The sequence below is a fragment of the Physcomitrium patens genome, chromosome 21 (genome assembly GCF_059467195.1).
Source record: "Physcomitrium patens ecotype Gransden chromosome 21, ASM5946719v1, whole genome shotgun sequence".
Lineage (NCBI taxonomy): Eukaryota > Viridiplantae > Streptophyta > Bryopsida > Funariales > Funariaceae > Physcomitrium > Physcomitrium patens.
In genome coordinates this window covers 292588-316576 of record NC_143430.1, presented here as the reverse complement: position 1 = coordinate 316576, position 23989 = coordinate 292588, and the positions used below count along the sequence as shown (strand labels likewise).

Sequence of the window (23989 nt, the reverse complement as noted above, 5' to 3'; positions counted from 1 at the left end):
CATTTTGGATACAACAAGACTTAAAAACTTATATCCAGAAATTTTTAATGGCGACAAATGTGGAAGGTGGTAAAAGACTTTGTTCAGTCATGTGAAATTTGTTCAAGATCAAAAATTCATCATCACTGATCTTATGGACTTTTTCAACCATTGTCTATACTTGAACAACCATGGTCTTTTATTTCTATGGATTTTATTATAGATCTTCCAAGTTCAAGTTTATATAACTCTATATTTATAATTGTAGATTGCTTCATCAAAATGGTATATTTTATATCATGTACAAAATCTATTTTAGGTGAAGAAATAACTAAGCTTTTCATTGACAATATCTATTGGTATTATGGATTATCAAAGGATATTATATCGAATAGGGGGACTCAATTTGTATCACAATTTTAGAAAATCCTATTCAAAATTCTAAAGGTAGATATAAAGCTCTCTTCAACTTTTCATCTTCAAACTGATGGACAAACAGAACTAGTGATTAAGTTCTGGAGCAATATTTAAGATATACCATCAATTATCATTAAGATGATTGGATAATTCTTTTGTTATTGGCAAAGTCTGAATTTAATAATTTGATATGTTCTTCTACTCAACAAACACTTTTTTTTATCAATTATAATTATCATCTATGATTTGATATTTTTGACTTTTTAAATTCTTTGTCAAAGCTACATGTAACAATAAAGATACAATTAAATAAAGTTCAAGAACGACAAAAGATCAACATAGATGCCTATCGCAAGAAACAACCACAATTCAACGTAGGTGATAAGGTATGATTATTTTATGACAATATCAAGACTACTCATCCTTGTAATAAGCTGGACTATTGTAGACTATGACCTTTTCATATTAGTGAAGAAATCAATCTTGTTGCTTATCGATTATATCTACCAAAGTCTATGAAGGTCAATCCTATAATTCATGTGTCCCTTCATGAGCCATGTAAAATAATGAATATTCCAAAAAGAAGACAAATGCCACCTCATCTTATAAAAATATATAATAATTAAGAGTTTGAGGTAGAAGAAGTCTTAAATCCAAGGCAACACCAAATTAGGTTAGAATATCTTATTCATTGGCATAGATATGATATTAGTGAACGCATATGGAAGCTAGCAAAAAATCTTGTAAATGTAACAAAGAGAATTGAAGCCTTTCATTGACAACATCCATCAAAACTAAGATGAAGAATAACAAATCTTTGCTATAAAAAAAATAAGTTCAAAAGAAGATAACATTCTATCTTCTATCTTTCTTTGTAGCTTCTATGTATTTGTGACTCTAAAAATATAGAGAATCAACAACTAATTGATTCAACTTAAGAGCTTTTATTTGTGGACTTATTAAAAGAGATATTACAATTGTCACAACCTTCAAGATAATGAAATCAAAATGAAGATCTTCAAGAAGAATGTATCCTTCCTCAAATAGATGACGAGATAAAACATATTTAGTATCACAATCTTGGAAGCGACTCCCAATGTTTGGTGATTTTATTAAAGGTAGGAACAACTCTTGATAATATTCCAAATATTTTATTTGAAGGAAGTTACAAAGGCTTCAACAATGACCAAATAACAAGGTAGTCTTCTTGTCCTAGTATAGAATACTATCAATGGTTGAGAGAGCCTATTAACCATCTTCAAAGAGAACAAATATTGGAGTATGTAATAAATATAATCCATCACATCTTGTATTTTTTCAATATGTAAAGATCGCTTTTCATAGAATTTATCTCTAGAAGAGGGAGTAATATCATCGACATATATATGTATTCTAGTAAATAGTTATATAGTTAGGTAGGAATATGTAAAAGTAAATAAAATTAGATTAATTTCATAAAACCTTTTAGAGAAGCTTCCTAGAAGCTTTATAGATGTTGCTTGACTATACATGTATTCATAGTTGATTGATAGATTAGAAACTTGGTCAATAACTTAATCACATGTTGGTAGCTTGTGAAATAAGATAACTATGTGGCACACATATAAAAAACTTGTCTTACAAGTTAAGATACGTGTCTTGCAAAGTCAAGACATTTTGGAGGTCTTATAAGACATCACCATGTAGTTTCTAGTGAAGAGTATATATGGAGGCAAAAGTGAAGCCTTCTTCAGTCTTGTCAATATCTTTCTAGTCTTTAGTCTTATTCAAAGACTTTCTAGTCTTCTTATTTTTGGCAATAGCCATTCTAGTTTAATATTATATTATTTTTGAATGTCTTTCTAGCTCTTTTTAATGATACATGAGTGTATTAAGGATTTTCTTTCCTCAAGATTCATATCCTTGACAAGAAGTCCATAAGATCAATCATGAAGAATTTTTGACTTTAAAAAAATATTACATAATTGGACAAAGCCTTTCACTACCTTTTACATTTATGGCTACTAAAAATTTTCTAGATATAAGTTCTAAAGTCTTATTATATCCAAAATATTCAATTATTGGAAAGTTATGACAAGCTTGAAGAATACGTTAAATTGCTTCTCTTTCTAGAATATATAAACATCTTTTGAAATAGAATCAATTATTTTTGAACTTGAACTTAGAAGCATCATGAGACTTAGAAGAAGGGTTCTTGATATCATGAAAAAGAAGATTATAGGACATACTTGATTGAATTTGTTTGACAAAAGTTGAATCAAAAGTTAATGTTGATTTTATTGCTCAAAGATGAAAATATTTTGGTTTCAAGAAAATCATTCTTTATTGATCAAAAGATGCATCTTCTTTTTTTGATATAAGATAAAAATATCTAAAAAAAGGTGTCTAATAAACCTTGTTATTTTCTAAATTGATAAGTGATCTTAAAATCAAATCTTAACAAAGATATATTTCAATGGACTTATCAATGATTCAAAATATATGCTCACATAAAATATTTAAGATTCTTGTAGTTGGTACAAACAATGATTGGATTAAAAGTACCTTTTAGATAATGGCACTATTTTTAAAATAAATTTACAATTACAAGAAATTCTTTGTTGTGATTCATGTAATTGATTTCGACTACTAAAATTTTTCTTGAATAAAAATTTATTAGAAGAAGTTTATTATTTTTTTTATTTATAATAATACAACATCCAAAGTAAAGTCTAATGCATCTTTTTTCATAAAAAATTACTTAGAAAAGTTGATGCGATATAAGATTGGTGTAAAAATAAAGGTTGTCTTTACAACTTCAAATGTTACTTCTGTTTCTTAATTTCATTGAAGTTTGTCTTTATATATCAAATGTGTAAATAGAGCTACAACTTGAGAGAATTTTTTCATGAAGATCCAGTAATAGTTGAAAAATCTCAAAAAATATTAGACATTTTTTACTATTTTTAAGATCTTCCAACCATAATAGTTTAAAATTTCTTAAGATCCATCATAAGTTTATCATTTAAAATGATGTATCCTAAGAAGTCAACTTGAGTAGTGTAGAATACATAATTTTCTATCTTGGCATAAAGTCCCGCATCTCTTAGTTTTTGTAATACATGACAAACATAAAATTCATATTCTTTTGTATTCTTAGAATAGATTAAGATCTCATCTAAGTAACAAATAATAAAATTATCTAAAAATTTCCAACAAATATCATTCATTAGATGTTGGAAAGTTATTGGTGTATTTGTAAGTCTAAAATGCATGACGTTGTCATATTGTAAATGCTTATAGTATGTAAAAATAAATTAAAACATATTATATGTTAATAAATCTAGATGTATTTTAGAGTGATTAGTAGATTAAATTAAAAGGAGTTGGTATAAGAAACTTTACTTTGCTTTTTTTACTTGCTTTGATTTTGGCATTAAAAAAAAATATATGGGTCCTAAATGTGTAGTATGAAGCCTAATTAGAAAGGATGAAAGCAAGGCATGGTTGGATGAAGGTAAAGAATAGAAAACTTCATCCCTATTGGTCAAATATCATGCCCAATGGGCTTTGAGGAGGCTACTTGCGACCTTAACAAGGATTTTTGGTGACTTCAAAGAAAGCATTTGGAAATTAAAAGCTAAAGTTATAAAGTTTAGGATTTGGATTATAATTTGTATACAAAAATTAGAAGATTTGGAGTTAAGGTGAAGAAGATATAGCCATTTGAAGTTAAGGTATTAATCTAAGATATATTATTACACTTTTGATGATATGAGGAGTTATACGACAGCTTTTGAAGATCGGAAGGTGAGGTTGGAATTCTCAATTTTAAGGCCTACATCTTTCACAAAAGAATTGTTACTTTTGGAGTTCATATAAAGGAATTATAAAGAATTTAAGGCCGCACTTCCAAATCAAAGGCAATAAATAAGCAGTTTTATTTATAATAATGGTTGGAGCCATAATTTAAGTTTTTAGACAAATTTTTAATTCAAACTTTTTGAAGAATATAACATTTTGTATTTAAAAGCTATATATATAAATTTTGTGGTATTTGAGCTTATATTTTGTGAGATATGAAGAAAATTACATGTAGGTGTATAAAGATAAGAATTTAAAATGACTATTAAGATTTTCAAGATATATTAAGCTCCGCAACAAATTTATTGTAGTTGAAATTTATTGTAGAAGTTAATAAGAATATATCAATAATTTATATAAAATTTGAGTTTATTTGAATAATTGGATTAGAAGATATGAGATGTTGAAGTTCAAAAAAATTTCTACATAAGGATATACAAGGTTTTAGAAGATTTTATCATATTTTGGATGTTTTTGGTTACTTGAGGCTTATGTATTTGGTGTAATTGCTCAAAAAAAAAAAATTATATATAAAATTAAGGCTTCCCTTATTTTGAAACTTGATTGAATAATTAGTGACAACCAAAAGCCTATTGTTTTCTTGAGGCAAATTCTCTCTACTCCGACAATGTTATATTCAAAATATCCATATCTTGTTCAAAAAATAGTCTTGCATTCATCTCCTTTTTTGATGCATATCAGGTTGTATATTCTTCATAGATCTATTTTTATATAGATTTCAACATGATTCAATTGATCAAGAAGTCCAAATAACAAAGATAGTGGATACTTATTCTTAATGGTGATTTTGTTGAATCTTTAATAATCAACATACATCACAATGATCCATCATTTTTCTTCAAAAATAAAATTGGAGCTCTTGCTGGAGATTTAGAATGGCGTATGAAGTTCTTTTCCAAATTTTTTTCAATATATTCCTTGAATTCAACTAACTCATTTTGTAATAAATTATGAATTGATCCAAATGGTAGTTGAGTTCCTTCTTAAAGGTCAATTGAGCACTCATAGGGATAATATTTTGGAAGTATGTTTGCATTCTTTTTTTCAAATATATCTTAAAAATCTTAATATTGGCTTGAAATGCCACTTGAAGGCTTTCTACCATTAAAAATAGATGTAGCATAAATGACACAAGGTAATCCTTCTTTTATAGTATGCAAGAAATCTCTTGTACTTACAAATACAAGTTTAATTGCTCTAGACTTATGACTTTTTACTTAATTAACTATACTCGTAGTTATACTTTTTAAAAAATTAAGACTATAAAAAATCTAATTTATTTTTGGATTATACTTTTTTAATTATGATAAACCTAAAATGATTGGATTACAGGGAGATCTAATGATATTAAATATTACAAAGCTACTATGACCATTATTTGTTACTTTTATATAAAGAGTTTCATGGGTAACATTTCTTGAAGACAATAGATGACCATCTATGACTTCTATTTGAATAGGTTTAGTTTTCTTCACCAAAGATATATTATATCTTTTAGCAAATTCTTCATCTAAAAAACATATTGAGGCTCTTGAATCTAATAAGGCAGAGGCTTTGTGATGTTTAGGTCCTAAAATAATATTTATTATAAAACAAAGAGAAGATTCTAAAGAGAGAATAGGACCTTTATTAGGTATTGTACAATGTTCCAATCGCACAATTTCTATTATAGCTAGACAACCTTGTTTTCTAACATACTATTTTTTTTTATAATTGTACTCTTCATTTTGTGTTTGCATCATTTATTTAGACAATGTTGAGCAATGTACTTAAGTTTTCTACAATATAAGTACAATCCTTCCTAACAATGATGACTCTTTTCTTGCTCAGTAAGAAGTTTGAAACATACCGCATAAATTTACATATTATCTACTTCCAAATGTATGTATTGAGAAGACATTGATGTTGTCATTGAATTATACTAATGTTGAGGTGCAGTTGTATAACTCTTAAATCAAAATTCAAAAAGTTGATTGTCACACCTCACAATAAAGTTAATTGCTTTACTCAATGTTTGAGGATCAAGTAAGTTGAGAATCAATTTTTTTATCTCATATTATAATCTATAGAGAAATTGGCTAACAAGTGCAGTGTCATCCGATTTAATATTAGTTACAAGTTAGCATAATTATGAAGCATATAACCTTATTGATTGGTTGCCTTGTTGTAAAATATGGATCTTATTGATTGCAATACGAATTGCATCATTTTTTCCATACATGGATCAAAACACTGCCAAAAAAACCTCTAAATTATCTAATATTGGATTTTATCCTTCAAAAAAAGATGAAAACCATGATAATACTGAATTTGAAAGGAACATATCAAAGAATGTAATTTGCAATCCTAGAGTTGAATAGCTTTGGAATTGAAGTTCAATCTCAAGTTTTACTTGATTAATAAATCTTCAAAACTTAGATCTTGTGCCATCAAACTTCTTAGATAGTACAATTGTTGGTTTTTTAATACTGAAATAGTATTCCAACATATAAGAAAGGATGTAATTTGATGCAAATATTAAAGGAGCTTCAATCATTTCTATATCTTTGTTCCCTGCCATTCTTGTTGCTCTTTCTGGTGATAAATTGAGTTGTTGCATTATAAGCATTAACTCCCTTAATTGCTCTTGCTTTTGAATCACTGCAGTCTTCATTTTAAGAAGCATTGCTATAACAATACTTAAAAAAAAAAATTAAAAAATATATATATATTTAATATCGCTCAAGACAAATAGAAGAGAAGACTTGAAAACAAAGAAGAAATACTAAAGACATTATCAATTTAGAAGAAGATAATCTGCAACTCCTAATATACTTAAATCTTATCAAGAAAAAGAAATAATCTATTTTTAATCAAAAAAAATCAAAGCTTTGATATTACAAGTGTATTCTTGTTAATCTATTAAGAAGAAGAATTTAATAAAGGAAATGAATAAGTGAAGCTGTCTCAAAGAAATATGACAAAATAGAAGTAGAGAAGTATGTATATTAAAAAGGAAACTGGAATGTATTGCCAAAAGACAAGGAAACTAAAGATTCTTGATACTAGACTAGAAACAAGAAATAAATTGACAAGAGTGAAGAAGGCTTCAGTCTTACATCTACATATACTATCTACTTATGATCTATGTGGCAACATTCTTTAGGACCTCCAAAAACATGTTGAATTTGCATGACACATATCTTAACTTACAAAACAAGTTTTTTATATAGATGCCACATAGTTAGGTTGTTTCTTAAGCTATCAACACATATGGCATGTGGTTAACTTGTTGATTAAGTTTCTAACCTACCAATCAACTATAAACACATGTAAAGTCAAAACAATGTCTAGAAAGCTTCTAAGAAGCTTTTTTAGAAGGTATTATGAAATGAATCTATTTTTATCCACTTCTATCTATTCATATTATATAGGTAACAATTACAGTAGATATATATTTATGACATATAGATAATTACTAAAAATAAGAAAAATAAAGAAAATAAATAAAGAAAGTAATTAGGTAAAAATATTAAATGATTATTTTCACAAAATAGAATATAATCTAGATAGGAAGACAAGTACTTTCTAGGAAAATAAATCTAAACAATAGATAAAATAATAGAATCTAATAAAATAGATTGATATTTTATAAATTAATATTAACTACTGTTAAGTAGTTATTGAAATAGCATGTTCATAATTTTACTTGTTAATTTTAGAACTCTTAAGTATTACAATATAAATATTAAATACTTTTTAAAAATAATAAAAAATTAAACAATTTATGAAATGTGATTATACATAATGTTTTTGCAAAATAGTCATCACTAAAAAAAACCTATATAAATCTTTGATAGTTAATATATTTGCTTAAAGAACAGTTTTAAAAATACATGGATTGTAAACTCTAATATAACTAGTTAATTAGACAAGTTCATTACTATTTAATAATAATTTATTTTATATATATAGTGTTTATAATTCTATATATGTACTTTAGAAGTAGATGAAATTTATAATCTGATTTACAAAGCTTGTGAAAGAATTATTTTAAGAGTATAGATATTTCATTAATTCTTTCTAAACTCCTTAAGAATACCTCTCAGAATATTATATGAGATTTTTAATTAATGCTTAGAAAGTTCTTGTCAAAACTAATATATATGTAAAGGTTATTATTTGAAAAGAAAAAATAAAGTATCAACAATTATAACTTACAACATAAGTACGAACTATCTATTATAGAAAAAATACTAGCTTTTTTATTTATTTATTTTTAAATGCAAATATGTTGAGTATTAGGTTGGTATTTACAAATCATCCATGCTATTTCATCTTATTATATTCACATTTATATTTTTTTTAATATATTTATTTCTAAAAACATTATATAATTGTATACAATACTATCATATGTACTTCACTTGTAATTCTAAATTATGGCATTTGTAAAAATAAATTATTCAATTTGAGGCATTCAATATATGTATATCTATTATATTGAAAGAATGTGATTATTGTACAATAATAATGCATTTGTAAATGTTTAATAATATAAAGTTATATATGTCTATAGGATTTTAGGATTTGAATTGAATGAGAAATAAATACAGTCTAGTAAAAGCATATAATACATTGTTAAAATAACTTCTACAACTTTATATTGAAGAAAAATACCATTGCTATATTCGGATGCAAAAAATTTATCAATCTTGTTTTTAATTTGTCCCACATAGTCATAAAGAATAAACAAACCAAGTGCATAGAATATTTTTTTATTTATTGAGATATTTACCATTACGTGTTGGTCAATAAGCCAAGTTCATTTAAGTTTCATCCAAAGAAAGTCAATTGATAAAATGAATACAAATATTCATAGACTTTTTAGAAATCTTTCATGAACACAAACATCAATAACAGACAGGAAAATTTGGATTTAAGATCCGATATCATGACATTGTACACCAATGGTTGAAAGAAGTCTAGAAGTCCAAATATTCCACTTCTGGAGTAATTGGTTTCATGGTCGAGACTAACATCATACTCTGTGCTAATTGCACTACTTGTGCACAGTGAAACAGTGTATCGGGAAACGGTCCTCATAAAAACTGTTGTCAAACATGTAAGCACTTTAAAATAAAATTGCTTCGAACATATTTTCTCTGTGTAATGGCACCTTCCTGTTCTCTACTCTAAGTTATCTTCAAAGTATAAGGAAAAATATATATATATATATATATATATGTTTGCAAGAAAAAAAACAAAGGAATAAACAATCAAAACAGAAAACATATAAAAACAAAAATACCACAAGATCGTAAGGATTCAGAGAAAACTCACGCCTTGAAATAGAAGTTATGGTATGCCTCATGTGACACAACGCATTAGCAACTACTTACAACCAATTCAATACAAACAATCCCAACACTGTAGTCGACAACATGGAAATCAACATCGTAGTCAAAATTTTATCATCCACATGTATACCACACCGCTCAAGTTGTTCAACCGGACTTCTGTATTGCAATCAGAGGTTGCAACAATCATCCCAGTTTAAGAAGGAAAGCATACCCATCTCTACATGTAAAAAAAACCCAAAATTGACCAGAAATTTTAAAACCATAAATTATACAGCCACTTTGGCCAAAGCTTTTGGCTACCAATTATAGGTTTTCATCACCTTACAAAGGCTGCACAGCAATAAAAATTCATGTTCCTACAAATGACCATTTACTGCCAATACCTCATCTGAATCAGGCCAAAAAGCTTGGTGCAACTCTTGCACACACTTTGGACCATCATCATCATCCACCACCATGGATATATTCACCTGTTCACATGCCAAACCCCAAGAGTACACATTAAGTGCACGAGGAAAACAATTTCTCCAATCTACAAACACAGAAGCAAAGGTATCGGTCTGGAGTAACATCTAGTTACAATAAAGATTTCTGCAACTTGTCAGCTAATACACAACCCTAGACATACCTTCGAGGCACCTTGTGAGATCATTTGTACATTGATATTGTTCGATTTGAAAACACTAAAAACCTACGCAAGTTGAGCAGATAGGTAGTTAGATGCACAATTCAGAGTCTGTTGTAGTCCACAATTTCAAATAAGATGTCACGACACGTTGTCCGAAAATATAGGAGGTACAGGTTTGAAATCAGCAAAAATATCCTTTGCAATACCTTTTCAAGAACCGCTGATGACTGCTTCACGTTACTAATAAGAGAGATAATAGCCTTTTTCTTCAAAAGCTGAACGTTGGCGATCCTTGACAATTCTGATTTCATTTTATCTAATTCCTGCTATTACTAAAAACGTTAGTAAGCAAGTTGGTGCATCTTAAGTACATTGTACAAGTAATGAAAAAGGGAGTTCCCAAAAAAGGTTATCAAGTTAGACTTATGCAATCTACACAAACTAGGAGACAATCTCCAGAATTTCCATAGATACTAATTCATTTTCTCTGAATACTCATGATTCCAGGACAAAGTAGAAAGTGAGTTCCCCTAAATACGAAAATCATGATAACTGAGCATTATGACGAACTCGCCTGCTCAATTAGGGCCCGTTCCCAGAGCTTCGCTGGGTCCAATGTCAATGATATACTGACCTCACTTGTGGCCACTACATCTACAGAGATCCCTAATTCTTCAAATGTAGTGAATACCTGATAAGAATGACGATATATAAACAATCAGACTAAAGTTACTAGTCCAAAGACGATCAATCGCACAAAACGCTTAAGCTTAATTCAAGTAAACCGTATTTCATGAAGCAAACACATAACCATATCAACCAAATCCCTAAATGAGATTACACTTCCATACCTTTGCTAGAAACCCAACTTGCCCAAGCATACGTGTGCTTTGGATATCCAACATTGTCACATCCTTTTTGAGCACTATACTTGTCATCTCTACCTGAAAACAGAACACGGACACAGAGTTAGGCACTACTGGTGTCAAAGGGGTGTAGACTCTAGGAGCTCTACTTCCGGTTCAAGAGCAACTGCTTAATCAACATGATAAAAAACTATGATAAAATTCAGGGTTATGTGACAAAAATCTTGGTAAACTAAGTTGCTGACTCAGGAATAATGTTTCTTTTAGCAGATTCCTTGACCTGTACTTCAGCAACATCAACTCAGGAACTTTAGGGGTTCTTCCGTCATGAACTTATTTTGTGATGAAGGGAGGCATCACTTTTATCACTTTTCAATGACCCCCATTGGCAACTTCAAAATTAGCATTGAAATTATTAGTACCTGGCTCATATCACGTTCTCTTGTTATGAGTGTACCAGGCGCTTTTGGATTATACGAATTCTTGACACGAACAGGTATGTTAGCATCGCGGGCTGGCCTCATAGACTGAGGATGTAACACCTACGGGCGTAAAGTACAGCAAACTGTAAGCTTTCAACCCCAATACATTTGATCTTTCGTCCAGTAGCAAATGGACACCATATCATGCACAACTCTGTAAAGAGATGTAATACCTGAGCTCCAAAATAGGCCAATTCAGAGGCCTCATTGAAAGTCAAGAATGGAACTGATAAGGCACTCGGGAACACACGGGGATCACATGTCAGGACGCCATCGACATCTTTCCACACCTGCTCACAAGCGAATATCTTAAACTAAGTCCGATTCTTCAATCTGACAAGCGTATGCCCACTCATTTCAATCCCGGGTACCTATGAAAGATGGGTGAGGGAGGACTATGATTAGTTCCACCCTGGGCTCTACCACCACTATGATGTTAAATGTAACTGGTGGTAAGACTGGTAATCTTGCCTCATGCTCTCCATAATCATTTAGCAAGTCAGCATAGCCGAAACGTGAAACTACACAAATCGATTGCGTATACATGAATTTGACCATGAAGAGAATGTACACATTAATAAGTCTAAGAGATTATGAACTCTGCAGTGAAAAAAGTGCAAATCGCTATAAACGGAACCCAGGGTCATATTCTATAAAGGAACCGACACTTTTCTTCGCAATACTATTGGGTTTTAGCTGCATGATATTTCTAGCTTATGCACAATACAGACCTGAATTTCTCGGAGACCTAGTGCCTTGCCGAGGGCTGTGGCAGTCAAATCACTCCCTCCGCGTCCAAGGGTTGTCACGCACCCAGTTTCTATGCCCTGCCCAAAAATGACAAAAAGTCTTCAACACAACTGTTTATGTCACTGCATGGCGTGCGAAGGTATATTCGGCACATACGAGGGGCACTAAACAAGTCACAAAAGACATCTGATGTGGTAGAGCCAGTATGAGTACTTGATCATGAGAGCAGCATCTAAAAGCTCGGATGGTTTTTTCAACTTACCTTACCAAGGAAGCCTGTAACAATACATATGGGTGTACCCTTAGCTGCGTCTTTTTCAAGGTCGTTAAAAAGACGCTCTCGCACGGTTGGGTAAGTGACATCCAAAATTTCAGCATTTGTGAACTCATCGGTTGTTATGATCCCAAGGTCGAAAGAGTCGTACTGCATATCTCATCCCATCATTCGGACACCAGCGCAAGCGATAGTAAAAGTGTAAATAGTTACCCGCACGCAGAATAATCGCAACCAGTAATTGGTCCGGACAAGCATAAAAACTTGCGTACCTGCCGTGCGTAGGTGCCGATACTATTCAAGTAAGCTGCAAATAGCCGGGTTGAAAGGCGCTCCCCAAAGGAAACCAAGTAATCCTTAGTCCGTGACGTCAGCTCCTTCATCAGGGCAATGCCCATCAGCAGTTGTTCCAACTCGTCCAAAAGCCCTACACCAGAGGATTGCGACATAGAAACGTTAATGTCTTAACTGCCTTAACAGATCACGGAGATACTGATCATTGGCGAGACCTTGAATTGACGCAGCAGTTAAATTACCTGCTTAATGGCAATTTCGTCGATAGACGTAAGGACGCGTAAGGCCAGTACGCTTAAACACAAACCACGAAAAATTACTAAACCATGAGCACATAATTGCATTACTAAAATTAGATATTGCACACCTGTGATTAAGGATTCGTCAAGCTTAAGTTCGCGTGCTGTCCTGCCAAATCTCACAAAACCAGACAGCCTTGTAAGCATCACTCACAACTTAATGAAAGTAACACGATTTCCCACCTTCCACTTACATATGAAGAGACATAGATATTCATGCACCACAATTGGTTTGAACTGCTATGAAAAAAAAGAATCAACTTCCTCCATTACAAAATCTTACAACTTCTCGGTCTAGGTTTTCTTCGCACTCAATCGTCAAACGCCTTGACATAAGAAATTCAAACAGACCCTGCGATCACAACCATTATTCCAAATACATGGAAGAAGAGATGGGACGACTCATACGTTTTATGTAGATCCCTGACAACTTGCAGCTCTTCAATTCTACCGGAATTCTTCACACCACATGAAATTGCCTTGTCTCCAGCCTGTCAATCAAATATTACCAAAATTCTAGATCATTCCAAGCTCGACTGTAAGTAGATCTTACATCTCATCTGCACCATAACTATAACCAAGGATGAAAGTAATGTAGGTTGAAGATTGCGCCCGAAGCCAAAACCAAGCGCCACTAGAACCAACCAAACACCAGTTTCATCAAATCTCGATTATTCGCCCGCAACTTGCGAGAGACAGCACATTGAAAAGACGTACAATTTTCTACGACATCGCTCGTTGCTTCCTGAACTCTGCATAATAGCACCCCGCAACACATGCACACCTTCAGCAAATTGTTGGTTGTCTTTCCCATGGCAGACAGAACAATGATAGGTTTCTCTTCCGGAAAACTCAAAATAAGTTGTGCCACTTCTTTCATTCTGTGGGCAGAGGCAACAGAGGATCCGCCAAACTTCATGACGGTGGTGAAATCTTGCACTATCCGCCGCCCCTCGTCCTCTCCTACTAGCTCTTTTACAACAGATACACCCGCGTCGCATCGTACCTGCAGCGACCACACTCTCGTCCTGTCCCTTCGAGAATTTTCAACGAATTTAAACTCCTGGAGCAAAGAGCTACCAGCAGGCATGAAGTGGGAGGAGGAGGAAGACTCTAAACGCCGCCATCTAGGGCCCTGTGATAAATTCAAAGACCTGCACGTCGAAGAAGATGCACAAGATGAAGAAGCAGCAGCGGAGAGGGTTAAGGTAGGGATAGCCATGGCTACTGCGACCTCCATCATGCTCTCAGTGTTCAAACTGGCCTTACAACACGTAACAAGGAGTCCACAGGAATGCTAGGGTTTATGCTGCACCAGCAAAAACGAGTACATGCTCAAGGAGCAGGACCACGAAGTTTAGCAACGAATCAAACCAACTTGGGGATCCGAAGATTTAAGCCCTCAGATTCGGTCACCGTAGCTCTAGACCCCGTCTGAGACACCCAGCCTATTTTGAAAAGCTGAATTGGGGCATAAGAAGTCCTGATGGATTAAGACTCCGGTGGACCTATTGCAAATTTCAGAAACACGGTGGCATGCGAATTCCTTGAACATAAATTCTCATTACATTCCATACTTGGAAAAACAGCATTTCAAATGTGGGTTTAAGTTGAAGTACTGAGATGATACTAAATCGAAGAGGCAAACAATCAGGTTCCATGTTATGTATACATTAGTTCAAAAGTCAGTTGATGATTGTAGTTGTGACTATGAACGTATTTTATCAAGGCTTCCTACAAAAGGATATTGCATGTCGCACAAATACATGTGAATGTAATAACTGAAATCATCATGGAAATTTATTCGATGTTACTACTTTAAGCCTCTGAAATACAAACAATCAGAGAGCCAAAAACAAGAAATGAGTCTGTTCTGATCCAGACGAGCACTAACATGCACTGCTAGCAAAATGAGCAACTGCACAAAAATTGAGTTGCACTAAATTATGGCTACATCCTCCTGTCGGTGACAAATGCTGCAGTATGGACAGGAACAACACCAACTACTCACCGGAATTTACAGCGCATGCTAAACGCTTACTATGTGAAACGTAGGGCTCCAGATCAGACTCACTAACTACAGTGATAAATCACGGACTGCTACTGTGAGATTCTGCTAACTAAATGCTTAAATCACGTCTTAACCTTGAGAGAGAGGTGGACACTACGACTTGAGAATTCTTCCCTGACAGTTGTTCAGAACGGATAGTTCTCCCCAGGCAATAAAATATCTTCATCTGGCCTGCAGATAAGGCCTTCAATTTAGTTCCCTCACTTTGGACTTATTGAAGGCACTATCCATGCTTGTTGACAGGTATGTGAAGAAGCCGGAGCCCAGGACTTAAATATGATCGAAAACCTCAAAAGCAGCCAGATTGAAACTCCGTAACTACTCTGCTCGATACATGGTTATCTCTTGCTGTTTAAAATACCGTCGATCTTCTTCATCGACCAAGACAAGGTTGAGATAATATTTCACGCTGAACTTATTGTTGATGTTCCTGTAGGTAGGAGTCAAATCATAAGGACTCAAGAATAACCTGATTGGTATCGATTCTCCTGCAACGGATTAAACCAAAATTAGACATTTGTACTGTTTATTCTTCTTAAGGCAACCGAGAGGAAAAAAAACACTCGGAACACCGTTCCGGCGTAAAGAATGAGGTCAATTCAAGACAGTACACTTGACCTGTATGTAACTAAATATAAGAAGAATGAAAAAAAAAACCTAATCACTGCACCGCGAGAGACTTATTCAAAAATCTTACCACGGACAGGAGCACCATCCATAATTTCATACTTGGCTAGTGTCTCGCTTTCGTTGTAAGTATTAGGACCTGATCCAGTGGACTCTCGCCTTCTTATTTCAAGCTCCATATGCTTGATCTTGATTCGGACGAGTAGAAAGTAGATCTTGCCCACAATCACATCCTTCAGATGGTATCTGTTTGCTCAATTTGAACAAATTAAGAAATGATACCAAGCAGAAGATGACAAAGCTGTCAAAGAATATTCCCAATCACAACCATGACATTTTTCCAATCATTAAGAGTTCAAACAGGACACATCACTTCCTTGATACAGTCAAGTGTGACCATCAGAGATAGTTCATAGCACTTAAGGACTGAATCTACTGAACAAGATAAAGGTTTCGAGTTATAAGAAGCTTACTTGCTCTTGCTATATTCAAACTCGATATGCAAGCAGTCCTCAATTCCCACCTCCATCTGTAATCCACATAACAGAATTATGACGGTAAGAAACTAAGCCACCAATCCCCTTACTGCAAAGTCTGATTCCAGCATCTACAATAGACAGAAAGCAGAATGCTGGAAGTTTATATAAGATGGCTCAAAACATGCCAGAAGAAAAAGGGTTGCCAGATAAGCCCAAGGCCTGAAAATCCTAGGAAAGTCGAGTACTCAAAATCTGGTCGAAGTCTCCCCCGATGACAGAGAGCGTAGACGTATTTCGTTACCAGTGCACTTGGCCTAAAGCATGTGAAGGTAGGTAGAGACGTCAAGCAGATATTGTGTTGGCTTCATAAATAATGCTCACCTTGATACTATTGTTGATCTCAGGCTGCGGTGAATAATTCCGCACCTGCCCATTCTTAAACAATCAGAGTTCACATAGAAGCATGGAACCATCACTTTAAACCATGCAAATCAGCACGTCATGTAATTTGGAACTTTTACAAACGTCTAACCCATAAGATCATGATAACGAGCATGTCTCACACGCAGTAACAAACAACATCTTCATTCCCCTTACTACCAAAACTCGACCAAATGGGTGCTATCAGATCTGAATCTGCATCTGCATCATCGCATTCATGGCCTGGACGATCCAAAGCAATTCAGCATGCTTTCATAACAGAACAGATGTAAGCATGGAAATATCATACCCAGAAATCTTTATACTCCACAATATTGGTTGCATAACTCCTGCTGATCGTGACTTTCAGGATATACCTGTCAGAATTTTAAAAAATTTAAAAGCGGATGTGATATTTTGTTCAATTGGCTCTGTGTCCATGTATGAGTTTAAAACCAGGAAACATAACAGTGAAATTAAATCACGCCAAAAACTACCAGAAACTGCTCAAACTGTTTCAAAAAAGCATTTTACTAACTAACTGCTTCCCCGTGATCATGCTGAAATGAACAGACTTGCGAGTCACTGATTATGTGATTTTTACCTCAATCTCACGTTGACACCGTTGTAAGATTCATACTGCATCTCGACAGTGGAGAACTCAAAGGGGTATGTTTTTCGCTCCAAGATTTCACCAGGAACATCAAGTTCTCTCACTGCGTTTCAATACGCTCTACATCAGACTACAATAAAGACACTGCAAGATTAAAACCCATATCAATCTAAGCAGTAGAGGTAGTAGTAGTAATAATAATAAGAATAAGAATAATAAACATAAAAAGCACGCATCCACTCACCAAGGGATGTGAAATCATAGAAATTGCCTCTGTCAAAATACAGCTCTGCACCAAATTCAAATTGAATTTTGCATGAGAATTCCGGAACCTAAATGTCCTCAAAAATACTTGCATGAGTGATAGAGACAAAACCTTGATTTACATCATAATGATAATGAAGATGATGACGGTGATTCTTATAATAATAATAATAATACTCCATGTATAACATGCCAATGATGAAAACACAGGTTATGATAGAAATACCAATTTGTCCAAGGAGCTCAATCTTCACACCCGTGTGCTCAACTTTCTTCCCGGGCACGGGATCAATTCGCACCTGTAAACGATCTCAATAATCGTTAACGCGAGAAGGGCCAAACAAAGCTGACGTTCTGATCAAGCTACAAACGGTAATTCATAAATGATCATCAATATAACAGGAAAGTCAAATCATTGATAGGAATGCCTGCACTCTTCATAATTGAATCTAACAGAGAATTCGATGAGTCACGAGCACGGCAAACCACCTCCCCAACAACGCTGTCTTGCCCCAGAAACAGGGGAACCAAGACAGTCTGACCATTTTCCTTCTTCACACTCGCCTGCTTGCGAGTCTCGGCGTCCACAAAATCAATAGAAACAGTACATGGGGAACCGAACGCTCCATACAAATAATTCTGAAACACCATTAACGCATAACACGCGTAAGCTTTGATGCCACCAAAATGTTAAGAAAAACTCATGTGATCTGATCCAAACACTCGATCTCATTCCCGCTACATGCACAGGTCCTATGGATGGATCTACTGGTTGAAGAGTCAGGCCAACTCCCCCACCAATTTCACTACACTAGAGAGTTCGCTAAAACACATCAACACTAATGGCAAGCGTACTCCCCGCAGCTTGGGGTTTTGCACCCTACACTCAAAGGTTAGAACACACCATTTTGAATTCTGCGACGACGATGCAGAAGCGACCATAGCAGCAGTTCCACACACAACTCTGCAACTCAGAAACGCCGCAGAAGTCTGCCTCGTCCGGAGCAGGCGAGCAAAACGCTCCGAGTCGACGAGGGCAGAGCTCCTCCCCTCCATAGCCCAAACAGGGTTCCGCAACGAAGGCCCCCAGCCCGGACTTCATCCATCCATAAATTCCGTCCGATGACGTCTTCATTCATCCAGTGTCTACCTCCTCCATGCCTGCCACGTAGAACAGAGGCCTCGAGGCCTCCGAACCTGATCGACTGGCTCAGGCGATCTGGACCCCCGGAGATTTCTTGTGAGCCATCGATGCGATGGGGAACAAGAAGGACTGGGAACGACAGAAGGGAACAAGGGAACGGGGGTATGAGCGGGCAGGGCAGCGTGAATTGGGCAGCGAGGCGGGACCGCATTTATCACTTTTTATCATAAAACACCATAGCTACAGTATTTAGAGTCTAGTGGAGAAGTACTATTTATCTTCTCCCATTTTCTCTTCTTGTATACAAGACACAACTAGATCAATAGAATTTTATGTGTGAAGCTCTCTCTCCTTAGAAACCCTCTTGTGTGTATGACTTACTACTACTCATGTGTGTGTGTATGACTTACTACTACTCATGTGTGTGTGTATGACTTACTATTACTCTTGTATCTTTCTAAACATTCTCAACACGTTATCAGCATGACTCTCTTCTACACACTATCACAAATTTTTTTGCTCTAGTCTTGATTCTTCAAACCTATTGCTACTCTTGCTCAATGTCTACGTCATGATCTTGTTGCTCTTCTTACTCGCCCCTCATACATTAGCTCCTTTTTTAGAGCACTTGTTCCACTCTCTACCTTGCTTGCTTAGAATACTTGTTTAGAATACTTGATCTAGCTTCACCCCAGCTTGCTCCCTATTGTGCCCCAAACTGCTGCCGAGCTGTCGCTACTGCCACCCTGCTGCCGCTGATGCCGCCACCGCCCTATCACTACTGCCACTACTGTCCGTCATTGCAAACTTGACGCCCTACTGCTGCCATCCTACCAATGCCTGCTGCCACCATCTTATTGCTGTTCTACTGCCTTAATCCACAATCTCCTTAATATATATATATATATATATATTTTCAAGTTCAAGTTTATCATTTTATTTGACTTTATATTTTAAGGTACGTTTTACTCAACTTTTCTACTGGATGTTGTATTTTCTTCAGAGATTTATTTATAATGAGTGCTTCAACATCTTCAACTACTTCTATTATGGTTCCAACTATTACCAGTGCATACCAACATTTTCAAGCTCTTTTATTTCCACCATTGACTGTGGATAGAAACAATTATCTATTATGGGCAAAAATCGCAAAAGCAAATTTATTTGCAAAACAACTCTTGGATGCCATTGTATTTGAAGAATCTCCTACAATAAGTATTTCTATACCTCCTGCTATTCGTTGGAAAGCACTTCTTCTCCTTCATCATTATCTTGTACCTGCATTACAACATCAATATTTGGAAATGGAAGATCCTGCAAAACTTTGGAAGAATCTTAAATCTAGGTTTGATCATCAAAAGACCATTTTTCTTCCACGTGCACATCATAATTGGACATATTTACATGTCTTGGATTTTCTAAATTTAAATTCTTTCAATAATGAAATGTATAGTATTGTCTCACAATTACGATTATGTGGACAAAGCATTTCTGAAGAAGAAATGATTGAGAAAACTCTCTCTACATTTCCTCTTGTATATGTTGTGCTTGCACAACAATATAAGAACATGAAATTTTAGAGTCATTCTGATCTCATGTCCTATCTACTTCTTGGGGAGAAGCAAAATGAGCTACTCTTGTGTAATGCGCAAGCTCATCCTATTGGAACTACAATTCCATAATCTCATGCACTTAATATTTTAAAGTCTAAGAAGAAATTATATAAACATGGAAAACGTGCTCATAAGTATTAGGGTAATCATAATCATGACCATTTCTATCCATATGGAAAGAATAAACATTCTACTATTAATTATAGTAGAAAACAAAAATCAGAGATGCATTCTTCTTATAAGTATGGAATGATTGGACATTTAGCACATGCGTGCCGTACTTCAGAATATTTTATTAAAATGTTCCAAGAAAATAAGAAATTATGAGCTGATGCTCGTGAAGTTCATACCATGGATGCATCCATGGATTCAATTAGTGTTGATGACTTAGAAGCTTATATGAATGATAGAACCTCTAATGATGAATCAAATGATGCGTTCATTGATTCTGCAACAATACATACTATCTTGCGAGATAGACAATTTTTTATTGAAAAATCTTCAACTTGGCAAACTAAAAATATGATGACCATGGCTGGAAAAAATACATTTTGTTTCCAAGAGGGCACAGCGATGGTAAAATTACTTGCGGATTCCATCATAAAATGTAAACATGCGATGTTTGCACCCTCAGTACTTCGGAGTCTGATCAGCTACCGAGATGAACGTATTAATGGTTATCACCTCTCTACCGCCATTTTAAATAGAAAAGAAGTTTTGGTTCTTGCGAAGAACCATAAAGTTGTTGAAAAAGCTTTTGCTACAAAAAAATGATTTATACGGAATTGTGATTCGGCCTCCCATTATATTTAATTTTGCATCATCTATCTCAGAGAGTCGTGTTTCTCTCTGGCATGGACGAATGGGACATGCAGGATCCACATTATTTAAAAAGATCGTTCCATGTATAACTGGGCATAATTTAAAGCCTGGAGATGTAGACTTTATGAAATTATGTCGTATATGCGTGCAAGGTAAAATGATTACTTGGCCTTCAATTTGGAAACTTCCACAAGAATTACCACCATTGCTTGAAAGATTGCATGGTGATATTTGTGGTCCTATTAATCCAATATCAGGACCATTTCATTATTTTTTGGTCCTTGTTGATGCATCAGGTAAACAATCACATGTTTCATTATTATCAACTCAAAACATGGTGTTTGCCAATCTTATATCTATGCTTATTCGTTTTTGGGCACATTTTCTTGATTATCCTATAAAAATATTACGTATGGATAATACAAAAGAATTTGCATCAAAGTCTTTTGAAGACTATTGTACTGCAACATGAATTGAATTGACATATTGTGTTCCATATGAACATGCTCAAAATGGACTTACAGAGTCATTTATAAAGCGTATACAACTCATTACCCAGCCACTCTTCCTTCACGCAAATTTACCTGCATCTATGTGGAGTCATGCAGTTTTACATACTACAGCATTAATATGCCTCCACCCTTCTTCTCTTGAAATTATTTCACCACATGAGCTCATTTCGAGATGCATTCTAAATATATCTCACTTATGAGTATTTGGTTGTTGTACTTGGATTCCAGTACCAGAACCTCAACGGCATACCATTGGAGGTCATCGACAGGAAGGCATATATGTTGGTTTTGATTCACTAAGCATTATTCGTATTATTGATCTATCAACTGGCACATTATTACGTGCACGTTTGCAAAATTGCCGTTTTGAAGAAAATATATTTTCATCTCTTCAAGGAGGAATATCCAATCAACAAAGAAATTAAGTACTCATATTTAAAGCACTAGAATCGTTTAGAATGAATCCTGATCTTAGGACATCTTTGGCAGAAACTGAAGTTGTTAAGATTTTGCATTTAAAACGGATCGTGGATGAAACACCTGATGGCTTCAATGATGCACCTAGAATTACAAGAGTTCTTATTAATGAGGCTTAGAATTCACTTGCTCAGATTGCAGTGCCATTGACTACAATACCTCAAGTTATAACAACAACAACTAAAAGAAATCGTGGACTAAATAAGCAACCACGAAAGAAGAAAGCTATAAAATTGACTAATCCTGGTATCATTTTTCAAGAAATTGCCACTCATCTTACAGGACTACCAATTCAAGATGATATATCTATGCATAATGTACCTTCAATTCCTATCAAAAACAATCTTGGAATTGGAAGGAATAAGAACAAGTTGAGTAAAGAATTATCTATTCTGTATTGTGCTACAGATGATATTTGGGACAGACCATCTATTACAGTATATGAATCATTTGCATAAATGATTATAAAAGCCCTTTCTTGCAAGGAAGACGATCCTGAACCTCAAACCATCAAAGAGACAATGTATCGCTCTAATTGGTTAAAATAAAAAACTACTATTGAGGAGGAGTATACCTCTTTGTGTAACAAGACAATCTATGGTTCAATTGTAGACACTCTTACATCTCGCCCTATGGGATATAAGATGGTATTAATATGCAAGCGAGATGCTCAAGGATTTACTCAATGATTTGGCATTGATTATGAATCCACATATTCTCCAGTCATAGATTCAATTACATTTCAATATATTATTGGAATGACAGTTCATGCTACCCTAAAGATACATCTGATGGATGTAATAACTGCATATCTATATCGTTCTCTTGATGCAAATATTTATATGAAAGTTCTACTTGGCTTAGAAACAGGAATTCCAAATAGACCCGCTCCAGGACAATATCATGGTATTAAATTATGTAAGGCCTTATATGGTTTAAAACAATCTGGACGCATGTGGTATCAACATCTTCGAGATTATTTAATTACAAATAATTTTATAAGTGATCCATTAATCCCTTGTTTGTTTATCAAACGAGATAAAACTAGTTTTGTGATTATCGCTGTATATGTTGATGATCTTAACGTAGTGGGTACTACATTTGCATGTGTTACAGTTATTAACCTACTTATATGTAAATTTGAGATGAAAATGCTAAGAAAAACAACTTTCTGCATTGGTCTTTAGATTATGCTTCTAACAGATGGTAGCATTTTTCTCTACCAACTAATGTATATTAGACGAATTTTGTGAAGATTTAATATGATTGATACTTATCCATTGTCCACACCAATGGTTGGACGTGGTCATGATGGTCATGATCCATACCGTCCATGCGAGGAGGAGGAAGAAATATTTGAAGATCAATATTCATACCTTACAGCGGTTGGAGCACTTTTGTATTTAGCTACATGTACAAGACCAAATATTGCATTTGTAGTTAGTGTTCTTACAAGACATAGTGCACGTCCAACACTATGACATTGGAATGGCATCAAATATTTATTACGTTATTTAAAAAGTACTGAAGACTTGAGATTATAGTACACACAATCCGCAGATCCAAAATTAGTTGGATATTGTGATGTAGGATATAAATTTGATATTGGAACAGCTAAATCTCAAAGAGGATATGTATTTTTAAGACATGGAGCTACAATATCATGGAAATCAGTGAAACAAACAATAATTGCAATTTCATCCAACCATGCAAAAATTATTGCCTTACATGAAGCATCTCGAGAATGTATTT

General features: G+C 34.2%; 2 protein-coding genes across 2 annotated transcripts; both read right to left on the bottom strand.

Moving 5' to 3' along the window:
* Positions 1–9842: 9842 nt before the first annotated feature.
* LOC112274148 (aspartokinase 2, chloroplastic) lies at positions 9843–14546 on the bottom strand. Its single transcript, XM_024503385.3, has 13 exons — positions 13980–14546; positions 13604–13686; positions 13264–13304; positions 12875–13029; positions 12591–12752; positions 12310–12405; positions 11752–11868; positions 11519–11638; positions 11082–11174; positions 10805–10921; positions 10437–10553; positions 10231–10293; positions 9843–10072 (listed from the first exon to the last, which is right to left on the bottom strand). The coding sequence occupies exons 1-13, from the start codon at positions 14436–14438 to the stop codon at positions 9959–9961; spliced, it is 1737 nt and encodes a 578-aa protein (XP_024359153.1). The 5' UTR covers positions 14439–14546; the 3' UTR covers positions 9843–9958.
* A 424-nt stretch (positions 14547–14970) lies between these two features.
* LOC112274149 (vacuolar protein sorting-associated protein 26A) lies at positions 14971–18819 on the bottom strand. The gene is made up of 10 exons (XM_024503386.3): positions 18574–18819; positions 18159–18308; positions 17896–17968; positions 17650–17694; positions 17397–17508; positions 17103–17169; positions 16754–16798; positions 16367–16422; positions 15964–16139; positions 14971–15754 (listed from the first exon to the last, which is right to left on the bottom strand). The coding sequence occupies exons 1-10, from the start codon at positions 18802–18804 to the stop codon at positions 15585–15587; spliced, it is 1125 nt and encodes a 374-aa protein (XP_024359154.1). The 5' UTR covers positions 18805–18819; the 3' UTR covers positions 14971–15584.
* Between the last annotated feature and the right edge of the window lie 5170 nt (positions 18820–23989).

Bases quoted from the DNA above. Each gene is read 5' to 3' on its own strand.
- LOC112274148 (XM_024503385.3), bottom strand. From the start codon at position 14,438: ATGATGGAGGTCGCAGTAGCCATGGCTATCCCTACCTTAACCCTCTCC. The intron at 11,869-12,309 runs GTCTGTATTGTG...GCTTGTGAGCAG, and splicing joins TAGGTCTCCGAGAAATTCAG to GTGTGGAAAGATGTCGATGG. The intron at 10,294-10,436 runs GTATTGCAAAGG...CAACTTGCGTAG, and splicing joins CATCAGCGGTTCTTGAAAAG to GTTTTTAGTGTTTTCAAATC.
- LOC112274149 (XM_024503386.3), bottom strand. From the start codon at position 18,804: ATGAAGACGTCATCGGACGGAATTTATGGATGGATGAAGTCCGGGCTG. The intron at 17,170-17,396 runs GTAAAAATCACA...AAATTCTGACAG, and splicing joins GGTGTCAACGTGAGATTGAG to GTATATCCTGAAAGTCACGA. The intron at 16,423-16,753 runs GTGAGCATTATT...TGTGGATTACAG, and splicing joins AGATCAACAATAGTATCAAG to ATGGAGGTGGGAATTGAGGA.